This window comes from Hemicordylus capensis, chromosome 3 (genome assembly GCF_027244095.1).
Source record: "Hemicordylus capensis ecotype Gifberg chromosome 3, rHemCap1.1.pri, whole genome shotgun sequence".
NCBI classification, from domain to species: domain Eukaryota; kingdom Metazoa; phylum Chordata; class Lepidosauria; order Squamata; family Cordylidae; genus Hemicordylus; species Hemicordylus capensis.
The window spans coordinates 229,190,496-229,207,598 of NC_069659.1; the positions used below are offsets into that span (position 1 = coordinate 229,190,496).

Consider the following 17,103-nt stretch of genomic DNA (forward strand, 5'->3'; position numbering starts at 1 on the left):
TTGTCAATGCTGCGTGAATTCCTTGAGGAGAATCTGGTGCCGGATATCCTGCTGCTGCATTTTGGGGGCAATGACCTAGTCAGCCAGCCGGGATTCTCACTGTCTCAGCAGACCATACAGGACCTGGACGTGGTGCTGGCATGGTGCCCTGATATTATTATACTCTGGTCTGACATCACGCAGCATAGGGTATGGAGGGGGGCATGCAAGCAGAATAAAATCAACAGGGCTAGGCGGGGGGGGGGTTAACATGGCGATTGCACGTTTCCTGGCCACCGGGGGGGGGGGGGCGGTTGCATACTGCACGACATACTTTTTTTGCAGCCGAAACTCTACAGGGGTGATGGGGTTCACCTTTCACCCGAGGGGATGCGGCTACTCATTGATGATTGGAGGCTGGGATTGGCAGTGGTTCTTAGGGGCTTGTGGGGTATGGGTCGTTAAGCTAGGCTAACGCCCGCAGTGGCAGTTACAGTGAGGCGGGAAACTGGGGAATAATCGGTGCAGCACCTTAGGTAAGCATTTGGCTTCAAGTAGGAGGCGCTGATCTCCTGAGGCTTGACAGACAGGGGATGCAGCTCAACTCCTACCCCGCTGTTGGTGGCATCCTTCCGTTTGGCTGGACAGCATCGGAGGGGTGGTGCTGACGGCAGGGACCTGACATTAGGTTGGTTGAGAAGGGCGTTCCCACTTGACAGCAGTTGAGTCACCTCGAGCCAAGGTTCCAGCGCCCTAGGCTTTTAGGGTAAGGCGGCCACACGCATGGCCGACCTGTGAGAGCCCGCACTGCGTGGGGGTGGAGCGCCAATCTCAGTTGAATACCTCAGCAACTCCACTGCAATTGGAATGTTAATAAAAGTGGCCAGTTTCACCAAAGGTATCTGTGTCCATGTCTCCTTGGGTCTGGGTGCAACTATCTTGGAGATGCCAGGGAGGGAACTTGGAACCTAGATGCACTTCCCAGAGGGTTCCATCCCTTAAGGGAATTTCTTACAGTGCTCACACATGTAGTCTCCCATTCATATGCAACCAGGGCAGACCCTGTGTAGCTAAGGGGACAAGTCATGCTTGCTACCACAAGACCAGCTCTCCTCCATGTTGTTCTCTGGTAAGAGGATTTTCCTCCTCAAATTGCTCTATCACCTGGGCAGGAGAGGGCCGCTATGGGAGAAGGTGTAAAAGATAGCTACTGATCAAGCCAGCTGCCCTGGATAGCTGCCAAAGTATGTTGCAAAAGGGCATTGCCCATTTGGCAACTGTTCAGCAGCCATCTGGCCAGTTTGGACACTTGTTCAACTTGATTTCATTCCAAGCAAAAAGGAAATTGAACATAGACAGCAGATGCGTTTATCCAAAGGAGTATCAGCAGAGTGATAATTCTCAAAACCTTACATACTGAACCCTATGAAAGCATAAAATCTAGTGCACAGGTAACAGTTGACTAGCTTACTTACTCCAAATCTGCCACTGCAAGCTGAGCAGACTAATTTGTTTTATTGTTGGAGAGCAATTACAACTTTAGTTTTCCATCAAATGCCCATTGCTAGACAAAAGGGGTCTTGTTATTCTGCTTAGCACTGTTCACGACCCACCTCCCGATGTTCTAGTACAGGCCACCCAGCTCAACTTCGGCCACCCAGCTGTTTTTGAACTACAACTCCCATAATCCTCAGCCACAGTGGCCTATAGCCAGGGATTATGGGAATTGTAGGCCAGCATCTGCAGGAGGGCTGAAGTTGAGCAGCCCTGTTATAGTATATTTACTATATTACAATTAGGAAGCAGCCCACATGTTACACAGGCTTAGGAACCACTAAACTAGCTGTGTTCAAGGCCTACTTCACAGTGCAGCACATGGGAAGGGGGATGAGGATGTGATTTTTGTTTCTCTCCCCTCCCCCTAAAAGGCCTTCTTGTTGCCAGGGATATGTCCCTGAGGCGGGCTGCACAAATTAACTTCCCAATTAATATGTTGTATGCACATTCAGGAATCTGTTGAAGAAAGGAGTAACATTTTGCCATGAGTCACAACCTGAATTAAGACACCTCAAAGGGACAACAGTAGAAGCCACTCATTCAGCTATATCTCTGTAACATTGCTCTGATACGCACCCTATCAGTTTTCCCTTCAGTCTGAATACTGGTGCAGCTGCGTGCATCATGGTCATCTTCAAGATCAGACACATCTTCAAGTTCTTCAGTGGTCTGGAAATAGAACATGGCAAAGCATATTTTACATTTAAGGACAAATTCAGCATCTGTCTAGAAATAATCTGGTCTTCTGAGTCATTGTTTTGGACACTGATCCTTGTTTTGGACCTTTCAATGCCCAATGGCATAGCTAGGCGGAAGGCAGCCTGTGTGCAAAATCCAGAGCACACCAGCAGGCCTTCACTCCGCACCTCTCCTTCTCCACTACTGCCCCTTTGCTCCATGCTTCTTCCCTACCCGCATCCCTTTGCTCCACACTTCTTCCCCTCACCCGGCTTAGCTCAACACTCATGGTTATCAGCCAGCTGGAAGTTGGGGTGAGTGCAGCAATGGGTGTAATGAACATAGGGGGTGGGTGAGGCAGCAAAGCCAGCCCCTTGGGACCCCACAATGTGTGTTCTTTGCACACACATGTGCCCAATTATCACAATGTCCCTGGGCCTGGGTCAAGGCCTAGTGTGCCAACACAGGTTGAAGACCACTGGAATACTGTTCAATACACATGGCCTCAGTCTGAATCTAATACTGAGGTCCTGGCATGCTGCCAGCACTCCCACATATAGCAATGCACATATCAGAAAAATGTAAGAGATCAAGAACATGCCAGTTACCCCTTTCACCATATGTATTCAGCACACCCCTCCTATATTCTACTAAAGACAACCACAGGGCTCTCTGGTCTCCAGGAGACGACACTGACTCGATGGCACACTTTACCTTTATTCAGCATAGCCAATATTGCTTTATATAGCGTATCTTTATAGCACCTGTTGTGTACCATTTTTTTACTGTATTTCTTCCTACATTTTCAGTTTAGCACTCCGATATCAGACTGTGAGCAATGGGAGCTGCTGTGTGGGTGTGCCTTACCTCTAGCCATTTCTTTATCTGCACATGTTGAATGTTGCATTGTAAAAAAAAAAAAAATCCATTTACATAGAAACAGATTGCTTAAATTTGTTCAAATGCTTTTTAAGCTTCATATAACTTTACATATCAGAGTGATTGCTCATAAAGTTTGTATGTGCTATATTTTGAGCTAACAAGGAATCTGATTTGCCTACAATAGCGCTTTGCTTATCCATTTCTGTAGTTTGACTTAAGAGTAATGGCAGGCAAATTGAAGTCTGGGATAATCAAACCTACCTAGAACTTATTTGCTGAAAAGCTGCACATTTGAACAAATTCTAGAAGTTCTTGCACTGAGAAAATATATTTAAATGAGCAAAAATCTATTAAGTTAGCATAGTAATTTTAGTACAAGTTTTAGGTGAGAAGAAAACCAAAGCCACAGGCTGAAATCCAGACTAATGCTGCACTTGTGCAATCATGATGCACTAATGCAGGTATGTTGCACTAGTTGCATGTATTAAGTCAGGAGCTTATGTTCCAGAATAGTGTTACTCTAGTGCAAACATGTTTGCACTTCCTGCAAAACCTCTTCCTCATACATTTTGGAGAGAACTTTTGTGCAGGAGCACAATATCCCCATCACTTGGTGCAGCTACACGACTTTCTTACAATAGCACAACTTCATCTGTTGCACGAGCAATGTTGTGGCATTGGGTGATGGCCACAGGCTGTAACTCTGAGAGCATTCTGGATGCCCTTTCTATCCCTGGAAATGTGTAACTTTTGTGTGGCACAAAAAGGGCTGGGGCTGTGGCTCAGTGGTGGAGCATCTGTTTTGCATGCAGAAGGTCCCAGTTTCAAACTCTGGCATCTCCAAATTGGGTTGGAAAAGACTCCTATTTGATACCTTACAGAGCCACTGCCAGTCAGTACATGTGGCCCTCATTAGCCACGGGGGTTCCATTCTCACCTACAGCCACGGATAACGAAAATGTGGACAACGAGAATTTGAGTCAATGGGAATTGGGGGGTTAGGTTCCTTGAGAGTAAAAAAGTGGGGAAAAGTAGGGAGGAGGCAGAAATAAGTGAAATAAAATACTTTGACATGCTCTCCAGCTGTCCAGACATGTCCCCCAAACCCACTGACTTCCCATGAAAAATCATGGGGATTTTTTTTTTTAAAGAAAGATCCACAAATGGCTCTGTTCAGCAAAATGGTATCCCGTCCTGTGAGATCTCAGTTGGCCCCCCTTAGTGTCCCAGGTCCTGGTGTAGTGTGTGGTGCCTAGGCCCATAGGAGGGCCTTCTCTATGGCTGCCCCTCTTCTTTGGAACACACTTTCCTCCCAGATTTGTTCAGTCACCTCTTTAATTGCTTTTAAGGCCCTTTTCAAGACCTACCAGTTTCACTAGGTGTCTGCCCTTTAATTTTAATTTTTTAATTTTTTTAAAATTAAATTTCGTTTTAAAGTGTTATTGGTATTGTTGTTGTTTGCCGCTTAGAGTCTTTGGAGGAGGCGGTATATAAGAAAATTTAAATAAATAAATAAATAAATAAATAAATAAATAAATAAATAAATAAAGCGGTGGCCAGAAATGACATTGTAAATCATTTCGGGCCACCTAGGAACCACAGATATGCAAATTTTAACTCTTTTTACATCCGCGAATAATGAGGTCAAGTCTCTATTGCCCAACTGCAGATATGTGAAGCCATGGGTGCTGGCACTGTGGATAATGAGGGCCACCTATATAGACAGTACTGAACTAAATAGACCATTGATCTGACTCGGTATGGCAGCTTCCTATGTTCTAATACTTGACAACACTGCGCTACAATGGTGGGGGGGGGGGGGTGAGTTTGAAAAAGTATGTTCTGTGTGAAAGAGTATATTTCTCCCCACATGCCTCTATTTTAGCCTTGTTTCTATATGGTTCTGTAAACCAAGTAAAATTCTTGGTTTTCCAAATAAATACAATTCGCTGCTTTGCAAACACGAACTTTATCCCTATCATCTCTACGTTACATAGTTCAAGTCTCTTTTCATATGGAAATCTTTTTCTTTCTTTCATCGTGTTTACCTATTTTCTTGCTCTGTCTGCTTTATTCTTTTTTATATTTGATGACCAAAACTCAAATTGTTTTTGATGTACCACTAGAAGTACAATATATTTGGTTTCATGTATGTCCTAGAAAAGCCTTTTGTTTGTTTTCTTCAACTCTCAGTTCATTCAGAAAAGGGCTTTACTGAGTTAATAATCTAGGAGACAGACTGCAGTAATTCAGGATGCTGAAAATCCTCGTGAAGCTCTCTCCATATTTCTGTTAATGAAGCAATACACAGCTTCTTGCCTCAGGTTTCCCCAGAATGTTTCACCTAGCAAACTGCTCAAAATCTCCTCTGCTCTCATATAAAATATTGTGGATACTTTTCCAGTGCTGTAGAGAAGCACCTTTGAGCATATCAAGTTACCTTATATGGAGAAAGACCATCACTCTATCTAGCTCAGTACTATACTCCAGATCCTTAAGATCTCAGGACTTTCCCAGATTGTAAGCTCTCCGGGCAAAGAAGAAACATATAACTCATGTAAAATGCCTACCAACCCGCTCGTGGTGATGGCTGCTAGGAGGAAGTTCCTTCCTTGCCTCGGTCCTTCCCTCCCTCCCCCCCCCTTGAACACACACTTAATCTTTAAATGTGGTACTTTTAAATGAAGTAGTAATTGGAAGTTCGTACTTCCACTGAGCTGTGGAATGGGGCCATAGCTCAATGACAGAGCCCATGCTTTGCATGCAGAAGATCTCAGGTCAAATTCCCTGAGATCCTTTTAATTGGAGATATTGCAGACTTGACCTGGGACCTTCTGCATGCAAAACATGGGCTTTGTCATTGAGCAATGGCCCCATTCCACAGCTCAGTGGAAGTTGGAACTTCCAATTACTGCTTCATTTAAAAGTACCACATTTAAAGATCAAGGTGTGTGTGTGTGTGGGCGGGGTGGAGTGAAGGAACTTCCTCCTAGTGGCCATCACCACTAGTGGTTTGCTAGGCATTGTACATGAGTGATATATTATTAAATAAATAAGTAAGTAAATAAATGATAATTATTCTTTGCCCAGAGAGTTTACAATCCCTGATATAACTGAGGCTTTCCAATCCTTTCAAGGCATTTTGCTCAGACATATGACATTACCTGCTACATATCCTCTGCCATCTCACTTGCTGCTGCCATGTTACCAGTTTCTCCAGGTGTGTGGCTATCATGGAGCATGGGGGTGAGGGGGGGTGAGCCTCCTCAGGCCACAACCTCCCCAAGTAATTCCAGGGGCCATTAAAGGCTCACCCTTCACTTCCACCCACACCTCTGGGGGCCACCAGATGCTCATCCACTCCCTCTCTCCCCACACCCATTGCCACTACTGGCAAGACCAGCACACTGTGTTTCTTTTCTTTCTTTTAAAAATGCATTTATTAGTATTATAAGTAGAAACAGAAAGGTTACATCTCTGAGAGTCCAACAAAACAATACAAGTTTACATACAAGATCTTGTCCATAAAAAAAAAGAATACAATCATATTAATTGTGACTAAAAGATCTAAGACTAGGCATCAATAGCCATCAATAAAGAATCTTGAACCCCTCAAAGAAAAATCCCCCCCAACTTAATTGATCATCATACTGTCAAGCAGTCTAAAGAGAGAACCAACTCATCCATGACATACAAGATATAAGTAATGTAAATAATTCAAGCACAGAACCAGACATCCTCAGTGCTCTGCAGTATTGGCTCCCCCCGCCCCAACCCACAAGCTCAAAAGTGTTGTTAAATATTAATGATTAATTTCTATATTCTATAGGAGAGAATGCGAGTTCCCTAACTCCAATTTTGTCCTTCATCTGATTTAAAACCTATATAAATAAAAATAAGAAAACCTAAAATTTATGCAAAAACTTTCATTTGGTGAATTAATTGAATTTTATAATGTATATGTTTAATAAAATATGTTTTATTATTATTTTATTAATAAAATATGTTTTATTATGTATTATTTTCCAATCCTAAATAAAAAGGAGATTTCTAAAAAGTCATAGATCTTCTAATCTTTTCTGTCCCAGCTTCATTAAATGATAAATAAAAAAGTTCTGTACAAAATAATAAACGGTATGTGCCATCATTTAATAATCTTATATATTTTTATATCCTATAGTATGAATATAATATATAATCTTATATTTTAAGCTGATGGACAGATAGAATCTAAAATGATCAAAAAGTACCCATGAATCTAGCCAAAGCCAAAAATAAGTTCAGTGAATTTTAAAATTCTTGTTCTATCAAAACAAGGGTGTTACAGGCTTAAGACAAGAACCTCTGCAGCAGACTTCACCAGCAAAATGCTATAAAATTCAGTTACACCTATCTTCCCACTTGAATTTCAATACCATAAATAACAGATGAAGGAATCTAAATGAAATTTATGAATTCAATCCTGCTAATAAGAACACTAAAATAGATATGTAATTTTAAATGTATCTCAAATATGTGTCTCAAATATGTCTTAAATATGTAACTTTAGATATGCCTCAATGCACTTTATAATACCAATAAAATAAAGGGCGCCGACTGTGTTTCTGTTGCTTCCAGCTGGTGCTTAGTTCATGTACCATTCCAGTGGAGTGCATTCTTTCTGTGCTCACATCGAGGGAGAGAAAGAATGTACCCGACTCAAACGCTGTGTGAACAAAACACTGACGGAAACAGCAGAAGGGCAGCATGGCCCTTCTTGCCACCAGTGACCATGCCCCCTGCATATGACATCACATGCTGGGGGTGTGGCTGGTGAAGCTCATACATGTGCACAAACCAATGCAGGGGAGGAGTCCACCAGTAAGAGTCTGTCCCACAGCTGGTGAGCTCCCTACACCCCTGCATTTGGGTTTCTCCCTTTGTTCTTCATATTTAGTTTGTGTCAGAACCTTACCTTTTACTCTAAAAGATTCATGTCACAATCCTAAACACATGTACATGTCAACACCATGAGTAACAATGGACTATACAGTACTTCCAACTATCTGTGGCTGTGTTCTCACAACTGGAACAATTGAGGTAAAAGAGTTAACTGTAATCGGGGAGCCCCACACACTTCCAAAGAGCATATTGTGAGAATCCAGAATTTCCAGATAATCTCAGTTAAATCGCTGTAGTTAAACATCATTTAACTGGGATGACTAACCAGGATCTGATCTGTATACAGAGAATGGCTGATGTTCTGATTAACAAACTGCTTGCATAATGAGTAAAGTTGTGCTAGTGCAAGAAGATCACATAGTTGCACTATAAAAATTGTGTTATTGTGCAAAAATTCCATTTAAAATTAATGAGACATTTGATCATTTGTACTATTGCACAAGAGCTAGCATGCCACTAGCCTGGAATGTACACCCCAGACATAAGCAAGTAACTACCACAACAGTTTTGCACTAGCACGGTTTCTTTCTGCAAGCGCTTCATTAGTCAGGAAGTCAGCCAGTATCTTTAAACACCAGCTGCAGGAGACAAGCAATATGGGAAGGCAATCCTCTCCATGCTCTGCTTGTGAGCACCCAACAACATTTGGCCAGCTGCCGTTAGAAAGGATCAGGGTTAGATCCAGCAAGGCATTCCTTATGTTGTTGAGATCAGGGGGTGCAGTCTTATGCCACCTTGGCCAAGGAAAATTTCAGTGAGGTTGGGGTGATCGCTCAGTAAAGCAAGTGTTTAAAATGTGGCTTCCTGAAAATATTATTCTACTATATACACAGATATATAGTTCCTTGTTCTGCAGTATACATCAGCTCTCACCACTTTTAAGTAAAAGACAATCACTGTAGGCAAATATGCAAAAGCACTAGTCATAGTGAAGGATACAAGATCAGACATATTTTCCATTTTTAAAAAGTCCTTAGACCCCAGAGCAATGCACAACTGGTGTTTTATCTGCAATGCAGAAAGAACTTGACTGATCTAAAACTATAGTTTTCATCAAAATAAACACGGCTTGTATTTTTCATGCATGAAAGTATAGGCTTTAGTGCTACATTTCACAGCTTAATTCAGTTCTTCCGTGAAAATATTTAACCAAAACAAATTAAAAAAGTGGGGGGAGGATTGCATCCACTCAGTTCTTTTCTCCAACAAATATTTATTAGTAAAGACATACACACAACAAAGGGGCTGGTATAAGAACAGAGGCCCATTCACGTGATGCTTGCAGCCCATGGATGCTACACTTTTTAGTCAGCTTGGGCAAACTTTTAGCCATGTTGCCACAGACTGAACCAGTTGTGTGAATGGCTGATATCAGATGCTGAAGTCAATCTAGACTTCTGAACAGAACCATGTTGCTAAGACTGGCAATTTCAGTGTGGTAGAAACTGTTCTGGAAACACATTGGCTGGCATTCAGACTAAATTACTCATGACCACTCCCACTGATGTTAACAGGGACAAATCAGTCATGTTAAATTTCTCCCATTACTTTCATTGGGAGTACTTATATGTAATCTAGTCTGGATGTCACCCATAGATTGCACAAATGGTCACCTTTTTTTCAATCCTGTTCCATGCCATTTCCCCCATCTGCTGCTGCCTCCGCTTCCTAGATTAATCATATGAGTGATCCGCCCAATCAGGTATCCCGCAGTCAATGGGATGGTGTCACATTACTATATAGTCAGCATACTGGATATGCACTGCTGATGGTCATGCAAATGAATAAGTGCATTTCCCCCCGCCCCCAAGACTGCCAGAAAAATTACTAGGAGGCATTTTTCACACTGCTGAAAATATTTGCAGGAACTTTAAGAGGTTTTGACTTTGCTCTAATTTTTACAAAGTTGCTACAGGATTTTGCCCAAGTGAGATTCTAGGTGAGGTCAGAAGTTTCTGCTCTTCTGAAGAGTTTTGAGAGCTTGTCAAGACTACAAGTGAGATTACTTATCTTCTCTGAGCTACTCTTGAACAATCTATCATAAATTTTGTGTGACCCAATTAGTATGCATTTTCCTCCAGGGTCTATGTACTCCATCTATAAGTTCATTTTTCCTTTATTCACCTGTAAACCTATGACTCTAAGACTATATCTGTCCCCCTAAAATAAGCAATAACATGTTTCCTTTTAAACAGAACTACACTTACAAAAAATAAATAAAATAAAAACCTAACTCAAAGATGATATCAAATATATATTTTCAGTTCACTGACCTTCAAGTCCTTAAATACCCAGGGCCAAAATACCCAGAAGGCTAGGCTACTTCCATCCTATGATTTATCATAACCTCAAATATTAAGTAAGAATGCCCTCATTTATTATCTCTGCACTGTCAGAAGTACAATAATGTATATGGAGATTGTTCCTTCCCCGGAACCTTACCAGAACTAGAGTCTAAAACCATATGTAGGTGTTATTCCATCCATGTACAGCCAGCACAGGAGGAGGGAATGGGAGAGTGTCAATTACTCAGGTCTTCTGTGACAACTGGCCACACCCCCACAGCATCTGACAGAGAAACACATCTGGAAGGTTCCTTCCCATAATCGTTTAGCTTGACTGGCTTATGGTTCCAAATCACACAGAGGAATCTCTATATGTTCAGCATTGCCCTATTCAAACAAGCACTGAAGGTGGAGACACCCGGAAGCACCCTTTGGGCTGGACCGCCAGGAAAAAGTCTGATCCTGCAAACCAGGGGGTGGGCAAAATATCCAGTGGGGGGCTGGCTTGTGCTGCACCAGGGCTGGGTGGCTAGGCATGGGATGCTGAGGTAGCTGTGGAAAGCCCACAGCCTGCTCACCCAATCTCTTCTTGTGTGCGTGGTTGGGTGGGAGAGTGAGGGCCGAATGCAGCCGGGCCTGCCTGAGGCCACCTACCTCTGTGGGCCGTGGTGGGCAAACCGCCTGAGTCACCTCTTCTGGCCATACCTGCAGAGAGTGAGTGGTCACGCATGCATTGCATGAGGCAGTGCAGGTGAGCAGGAGTGCCAAGCGGAGCATGCTTCCAAAGCAGCACAGCCGGGGTGAGCCAGCTACAGCCCAGCCCCAGCGCTACCACACTCCTGCTGTCGCAGTTGGGAGGTGCCAGCACTGGGAATCACCTCCCTCAGCTGCAGCCAGCGTGGGCTCTAGGATGTCTCCTCTGTGCCCAGCATGGGCCCACCGGCAGCACTGGCCAGAGGGAAAGGCTAAGAGAGGCTATTTCCCTGTGCTGCTGGTGTGGGCTGGGGCTTCTGTTCCCTCCCCTACCCAATGATCAGCTGTTAGTTGGGTGGGTGGGGCTTACAGAGGCCTCTCTTCTGTCTGTCTCCGTAAAGCTCGCCAACATGGAAGAGCACTCATGCCTGCCTCAGAAGTGTGGAGAGAGAGAAGGAGGGAGGCAGAGATCCAGTGCTGGCTACAGATACCAGAGCACTGTGCATGCCCTCTGCCCTGCCTGTCACTGCCTCCTTAGAGGAACCTGTGCCAGCCTCATCTTCAGGGGAAAGCATGGGGCTTGTGTGAGTTATCCCCCCACCTTTCTATATTTTCTCGATTGGTTTGGCATAGGGCTTTGATATTGGGATCACTCAATCCATTGTTTTCTAATATTTTTTGAATTTTTCAAACTCTGAAATTGTGCACTCAAGAATGCTGTGTGAAACCATGGGGTGTGTGTATGATGATGCTTATTTTGCAAGGGGAGGGAGGCTAAAACTACTAGGTCCAAGCTCCAAAATTTTCTAGCTGCACCTCTGGGGACACCTGGGGTGTGGCCAGCTGGCATATTGGCTAGCTGCCACACTCCTATTTTCCCCTTCACGTCTTGGCTGAGGGAATAATGCTGCAAAGAGGCTCAAGTGTCTTCCAGAAGCATTAAGAGTTTATTTCTTGGCATTTGGGAAAAATAAGGGTGGTTTATCCATTGTAAATAATCAGATCATGCATTTGTATTTAAAGTTGCATACTACTGTAATTTCAATATAGGTGCCATTTTGAGCTGTTGAAGGAAGAGTGAGACAACTTAATAAACAGAAACCACAACTCATTATTAGCAGCAAGGTTCATTTTATATTTTGTTTTTCATTTCCTACAGCAATAGCACACACAATAGCCTTTAAGGTCAATATATGCACTTCATTTTAGAACACCGATCAATTAAATGTCAATTGATTAAGCTACTGATTAATACAAGTTAAATGTCTTGTGGACCTACATAGCTTGTTTTTTTGTGTTTTTTTTGCAAAATGTTGTTCATCACAGAAATACCCGTTTAGCTGAATGAAACAATCAATTAAATCACATTCTGAAATCCCAAGTCATTATTCTCTAATCTCAAAACAGCATGAAAAACCAGCTGTTCAACATTCATTGCCTAACGTTCAGAAAGGATACAGTAAGTCATTCTTACATAGCCTTGGAATGATCCATCTTTCTTCTTTGACTCTTCTAAGACTCTTGAATCCACATAACATCAGTGGCCCACATGCTATGCAGGCTTAGGACTAGAGGGCAGAGCAAGAGCTCCACCCTCACAAGGAGGCAGTAAACTAGCTGTGCTCAATTTGCCTCACTGCACATCACATGGGGAGGGGGATGAAGACACCATTTTGGCTTCTCTCCCTTCCCCACAAAAGCCCTTTTTTGTTACCAGGAATATGACCCTGAGAGTCATGCAGCCCTTAGGAATATATTACTGGCCACAAAAACGGCTTTTGTGAGGAGGAGAGAAAAGCCAAAATAGTGTCCTCATCCTCCCCTTCCACTGTAGTGAGAGTCAAGCCTTGACACAGCTAATTTACTGGCTCTTTGTGAGGGTGGAGCTCTTACTGTGCCCTCCTGTGTAACATGTGGGCCACTTTATATATAAGGAAAGGAAAGCTCTTAGAACATGTTTAAGAATGCAACATATGGGGTTTTCCCCCACCTGCGCAAAACATGGCATCAACTATAGGATGGCATGACACGGGATAGATTGTAAACTGTATGCATGTGGAACACTTTCACTGCATGCAACTGAGCTGTTTAGGTCATGCCAAATGAATTCCAAGACTGCATTTATATTCTGCTACACTGTAATATATTTGTTGTTGTATAAAATGTTTTACAGAAATACTGTTTCAGAGATGGTTTTACAGAGTTCCTCAACATTTTATTGGCATTATTTTTCACTTCCCTCTGCCTTTCAAGCAGAGCTTTTTTTGCCGCTACAGGAATAATTCTACAGGCCTGGGGGGGAAGAAATAAAAAAAATGATAGTTATTTTGAAAAAGCTCTAAAAGGACTTCTAAAATAACTTGTCTGTATTTTAGACAATGTTTTACATAGGGTTCTGGATCTTGAAGGAAACGTTTCACAATTCAGAAGGATGAGTCTTACCAAAAGGTAAGATGAATTCTTGGGTATGTAGAGAAATTATGGATAAGAAATAGGTTCTAATTAAAGTTGAGCACATCCCATGAAGTAATTCTGGGTAGATATCCACATGCTTGGAATTTGTGCCAGATATCCATGGAATTTCTGGACAGTCAACCAGATTTGGTCTCCCACCCCCACCCCTTTCGACAGCAAACAAGCCAAGTTCTACTTGCGCAGAGTACTCTAGATGACATTGTTGAACCACCACCCTCCTCCTAGCTCCTGCCTTTGGAGACATGCATCCTGGCAGGGGCTTGGGGACTGGCTATGTCTCTCTCATACCAAGGGGTGGTAGTTTCATGGGGCAGGGCAAGGCAGTCACCTCAGATGGGAATAGGTGTGCAAGGGGCAACAATTGCTATGCTCCCACCACCATGGCACCACCCCACCTTCTATTAATGCCACCCTTCCTTGCCCTGCTGGGGGCACACTGTTCATTCTGCTCTTCTTGCTCTACTGGGGTCTTCTTGCTCTGCTGGTACCTCTTCTCCCAACTTGACTTTGGCTAGGAGTGCCCCCATCATCACTGCCTGGTTTGGTGACATAGTATGAGAGTGCTTGCATGTTGCCATCACTGCCTCAGCAGCATGGCCTGGGAAAGCTGAGCACACATCCACAGATGGGGTGGTGGTGTCATATTGACCTTCACTTCAGGCAGCAAAATGCCTTGGGCCACTCCTGTCCCTCCCCTTTTGAAAATTCTGAACATCTGAATGCTGTTCCTGTGATTCAGCATGTGTGTGTGTGTGTGTGTGTGTGTGTGTGTGTGTGTGTGTATTTTCATTCCCCATCAGAATCATGTGCTTGGGCTGGAAGTTTGTCCTGAACATAGGAGAAAATCTGCTCATATAAGCTGAAAAATAAGAAACGCTAACTTCCCCGTAAATTGATATTGGTACTTTCCAATGCTTAACTAATAACAAGCAGTGTACCAATATTTCCACATAACTCTGGATATATTTCAGAGATATAAGAAGCGTTCACTTCTTATACTCTGCCCTACTATCTCCATTGTCTAAATAAGTTGGAAAACATTGTACAAGCCATCTCAACTTAAAATCCTTCATTTTATTGTTTCTGAAGGATCCTGATCATACCGGTTTCAGAATGTAGCATATTCACTCCTTTACTGATGCCATTCTAATTTTCTTGTGGTTACTCCCACACTGCTTCTCCAACACATGATGTAATAACATGATCTGCCATAAGGTGGGTGGAAATAGTAGTAGGTGTGGCCTGGAGCAGTGTGGAAGGAATCAGAGTTGGTGGTCGCCACACCGCTCCAGCTAACATGGATACAGGGCTTGAGTGTGTGCCTGCATTCTTGTGAAAAAATGGGGGTTTCTCTTTGCCCAGCTATGCACTCCTTTTGCAACCTGACACAGCCTGACAAAGCACTCATGGGCTTGGCCTCAGAGTGGAGACGGGGAGGGGGTTATTTATTCCCCTTAATCTTTATTCTGCTCTTTATTCCCCTTAGTACCCAGAATGTTGGGGGCAATATGCTAAATCATTATAAACCGCTTAGAGAGCTTCAGCTATAGAGCGGTATATAAATGTAAGTGCTATTGCTATTGCTATTGCTATTAATCTCTCATCCCCTCCAGCTGCTGCTTCTGCCTTTCCCTCACCTCCCTCCTCCCACTCGGACTCCCTCCCTTTGGGAGGCACGCTTCTGACGTTATCCCCGCGCACCTCCCTGCTGGCCCTCTCAGGTCTCAACACACTCATCACCGGCTCCATGTACAGTCCTGGGCAGTCCTGGGTTGCGGACCACTGAGGCTCAACAGGGCCACCTCTCCACCCTTCGGCCGCTCTCCCTCCGCCTCCTTCTGGCTGTGGTCCACCATCACCTCCTCAGCCAATCTCGACACCATGCCCTCAGAGGTAAGTCTGACAGGCTGGATCGGACACTCTTATTTCAGAATTTCAATTAGAAAATATTTGTTTGTATCTTTGTGGTATAGTATAAAGTTACACTGGAGGTTTCGTACTGCATATAGTAGAGGCAGCAAAAGCACCTGGTGATTGGGCAGTGGGGATTGCATATGCAGTCTAGAAGAAGGAGTCTGTGGCAGTTAAGGTCAGTTGGAGTGAAACTCTTGCTGGTGGGAAATTGTGCTTTATGTAGCTCTGTGTAAAAGAGAGGAGTGTTATATTTATTTCAAACAAGAATATATCCTTGGTGGTTGTTTATCCTGGGTAGCATCTTTTACTGTCAATTCCCACATGAAAATAGAAGAACTGTTAAACCAAGACAACACAGCTACCCTGAGATGCTTGTAGGATCAGGATGAGTGCTGAAAGTTTCCTCAGGTGGTGGCAGTGGCTTATTATATAGCTATAAACATCTCAAAATCTCAAGGTGAGGCGTCATAGATGTTACCTGGAGTAGTGTGGAAGAAACCAGAGCTGGTGGTTCCAGGCAACAGGGAAACAGGGCTTGAGGGTGTGTCTGCATTCTCACCTTAAAAATAAATAAATCTGAAAGCCCTTTTATTCATACTGAAGTCCAAACATTCTAATCATATTTATTCTAATAATATTTATAGTTCTGGTGTATTTTATACCTTGTTCACATTATGCTCCAAGCTGCTGTAGTCAGTCCAGTCATAATTCATATGATTCACATCTACCTATGAACTGCCTTGGCTGAGGCAAAAGGCATGCACCTGATTTTACAACCTCTGCATTTGATTTACTAGTTAGATCTGAACAGCACAGATATGAGAACTGCTGCATTAAAAGAAATGCTTAAAGTGGGATGTGCCAATTGTGGTTCCCACTGCATTTCAGACAACAGAGTTGCATAGTGACAAGGTAGGAGTGTTGCATCAGTGTGGAAAGCAACATAACAGGGCAAATATTTAGGATTGTGACAAACAGAAGTATGAATGCAACATTTCATGCTCTAATATTAAAAGATCTAAGCATTGTTTTAGTAAGGACCTTTATAGCAGGGGCATAGCAAGGTTGAAGTGGGCCCAGAGACAAGATTTTAAAATGCCCCCCCCCGAAGCTCAGCTCATGAAGTAAAGAAATATTAAATGAGGCTGAATAGTGGTAACAAAAAGCATATATATATACATAAAACCTATGTGCCACAATAGAACACCATCCTAAATTATTTTTAAAAAGGTTTTGTAAATTGTGGACGATGCAAGTCATTTAATGGGACTAAAAAAAGACATGCTGTTGTGGTAGCTCCAGTCTTAACACTCACATCAATTTCAAAGGATGAATACAACTGAATGAAGCCCGGGTGGGTGCGCAGCTGGGGGAGTCAGTCATGTGACTTGCCTCTGGGGGCCCCCCCAAGGCAGTGGGCCCCCAGACAACTGTCTCCCCTTGCCCTATTACAGTTACGCCCCTGCTTTATAGCTTGGTCCTTACTTCCTCAGAAATCAATTCTACTGAGTTCAGCAAGGCTTCTTCCCAAATAAATGTGTTGAAGATTGCAGCTTTAGTTCCTCAAAAGCCCTTGCTAGCATTCACTGCTGCACAAAACAGGAAGGACAGGTAATAACATGGCCTCTATACTCTCCTCTGCAGTGACTGTACTTTGCCCCGAGTCAGGTGAGCAGTAAGACACAGTACATTGCCCACA

General features: G+C 43.2%; 1 protein-coding gene across 13 annotated transcripts in view; it reads right to left on the reverse strand.

Moving 5' to 3' along the window:
• Positions 1-17,103, reverse strand: part of CTNNA3 (catenin alpha 3) — a 1,115,062-nt gene that overhangs the window by 124,930 nt on the left and 973,029 nt on the right. For all 13 annotated transcript variants that reach the window (XM_053307737.1, XM_053307736.1, XM_053307734.1 and 10 more), the window contains one exon: positions 2,113-2,205. In XM_053307737.1, coding sequence (XP_053163712.1) covers positions 2,113-2,205 — 93 coding nt within the window. The remainder of the gene's footprint in view (positions 1-2,112; positions 2,206-17,103) is intronic.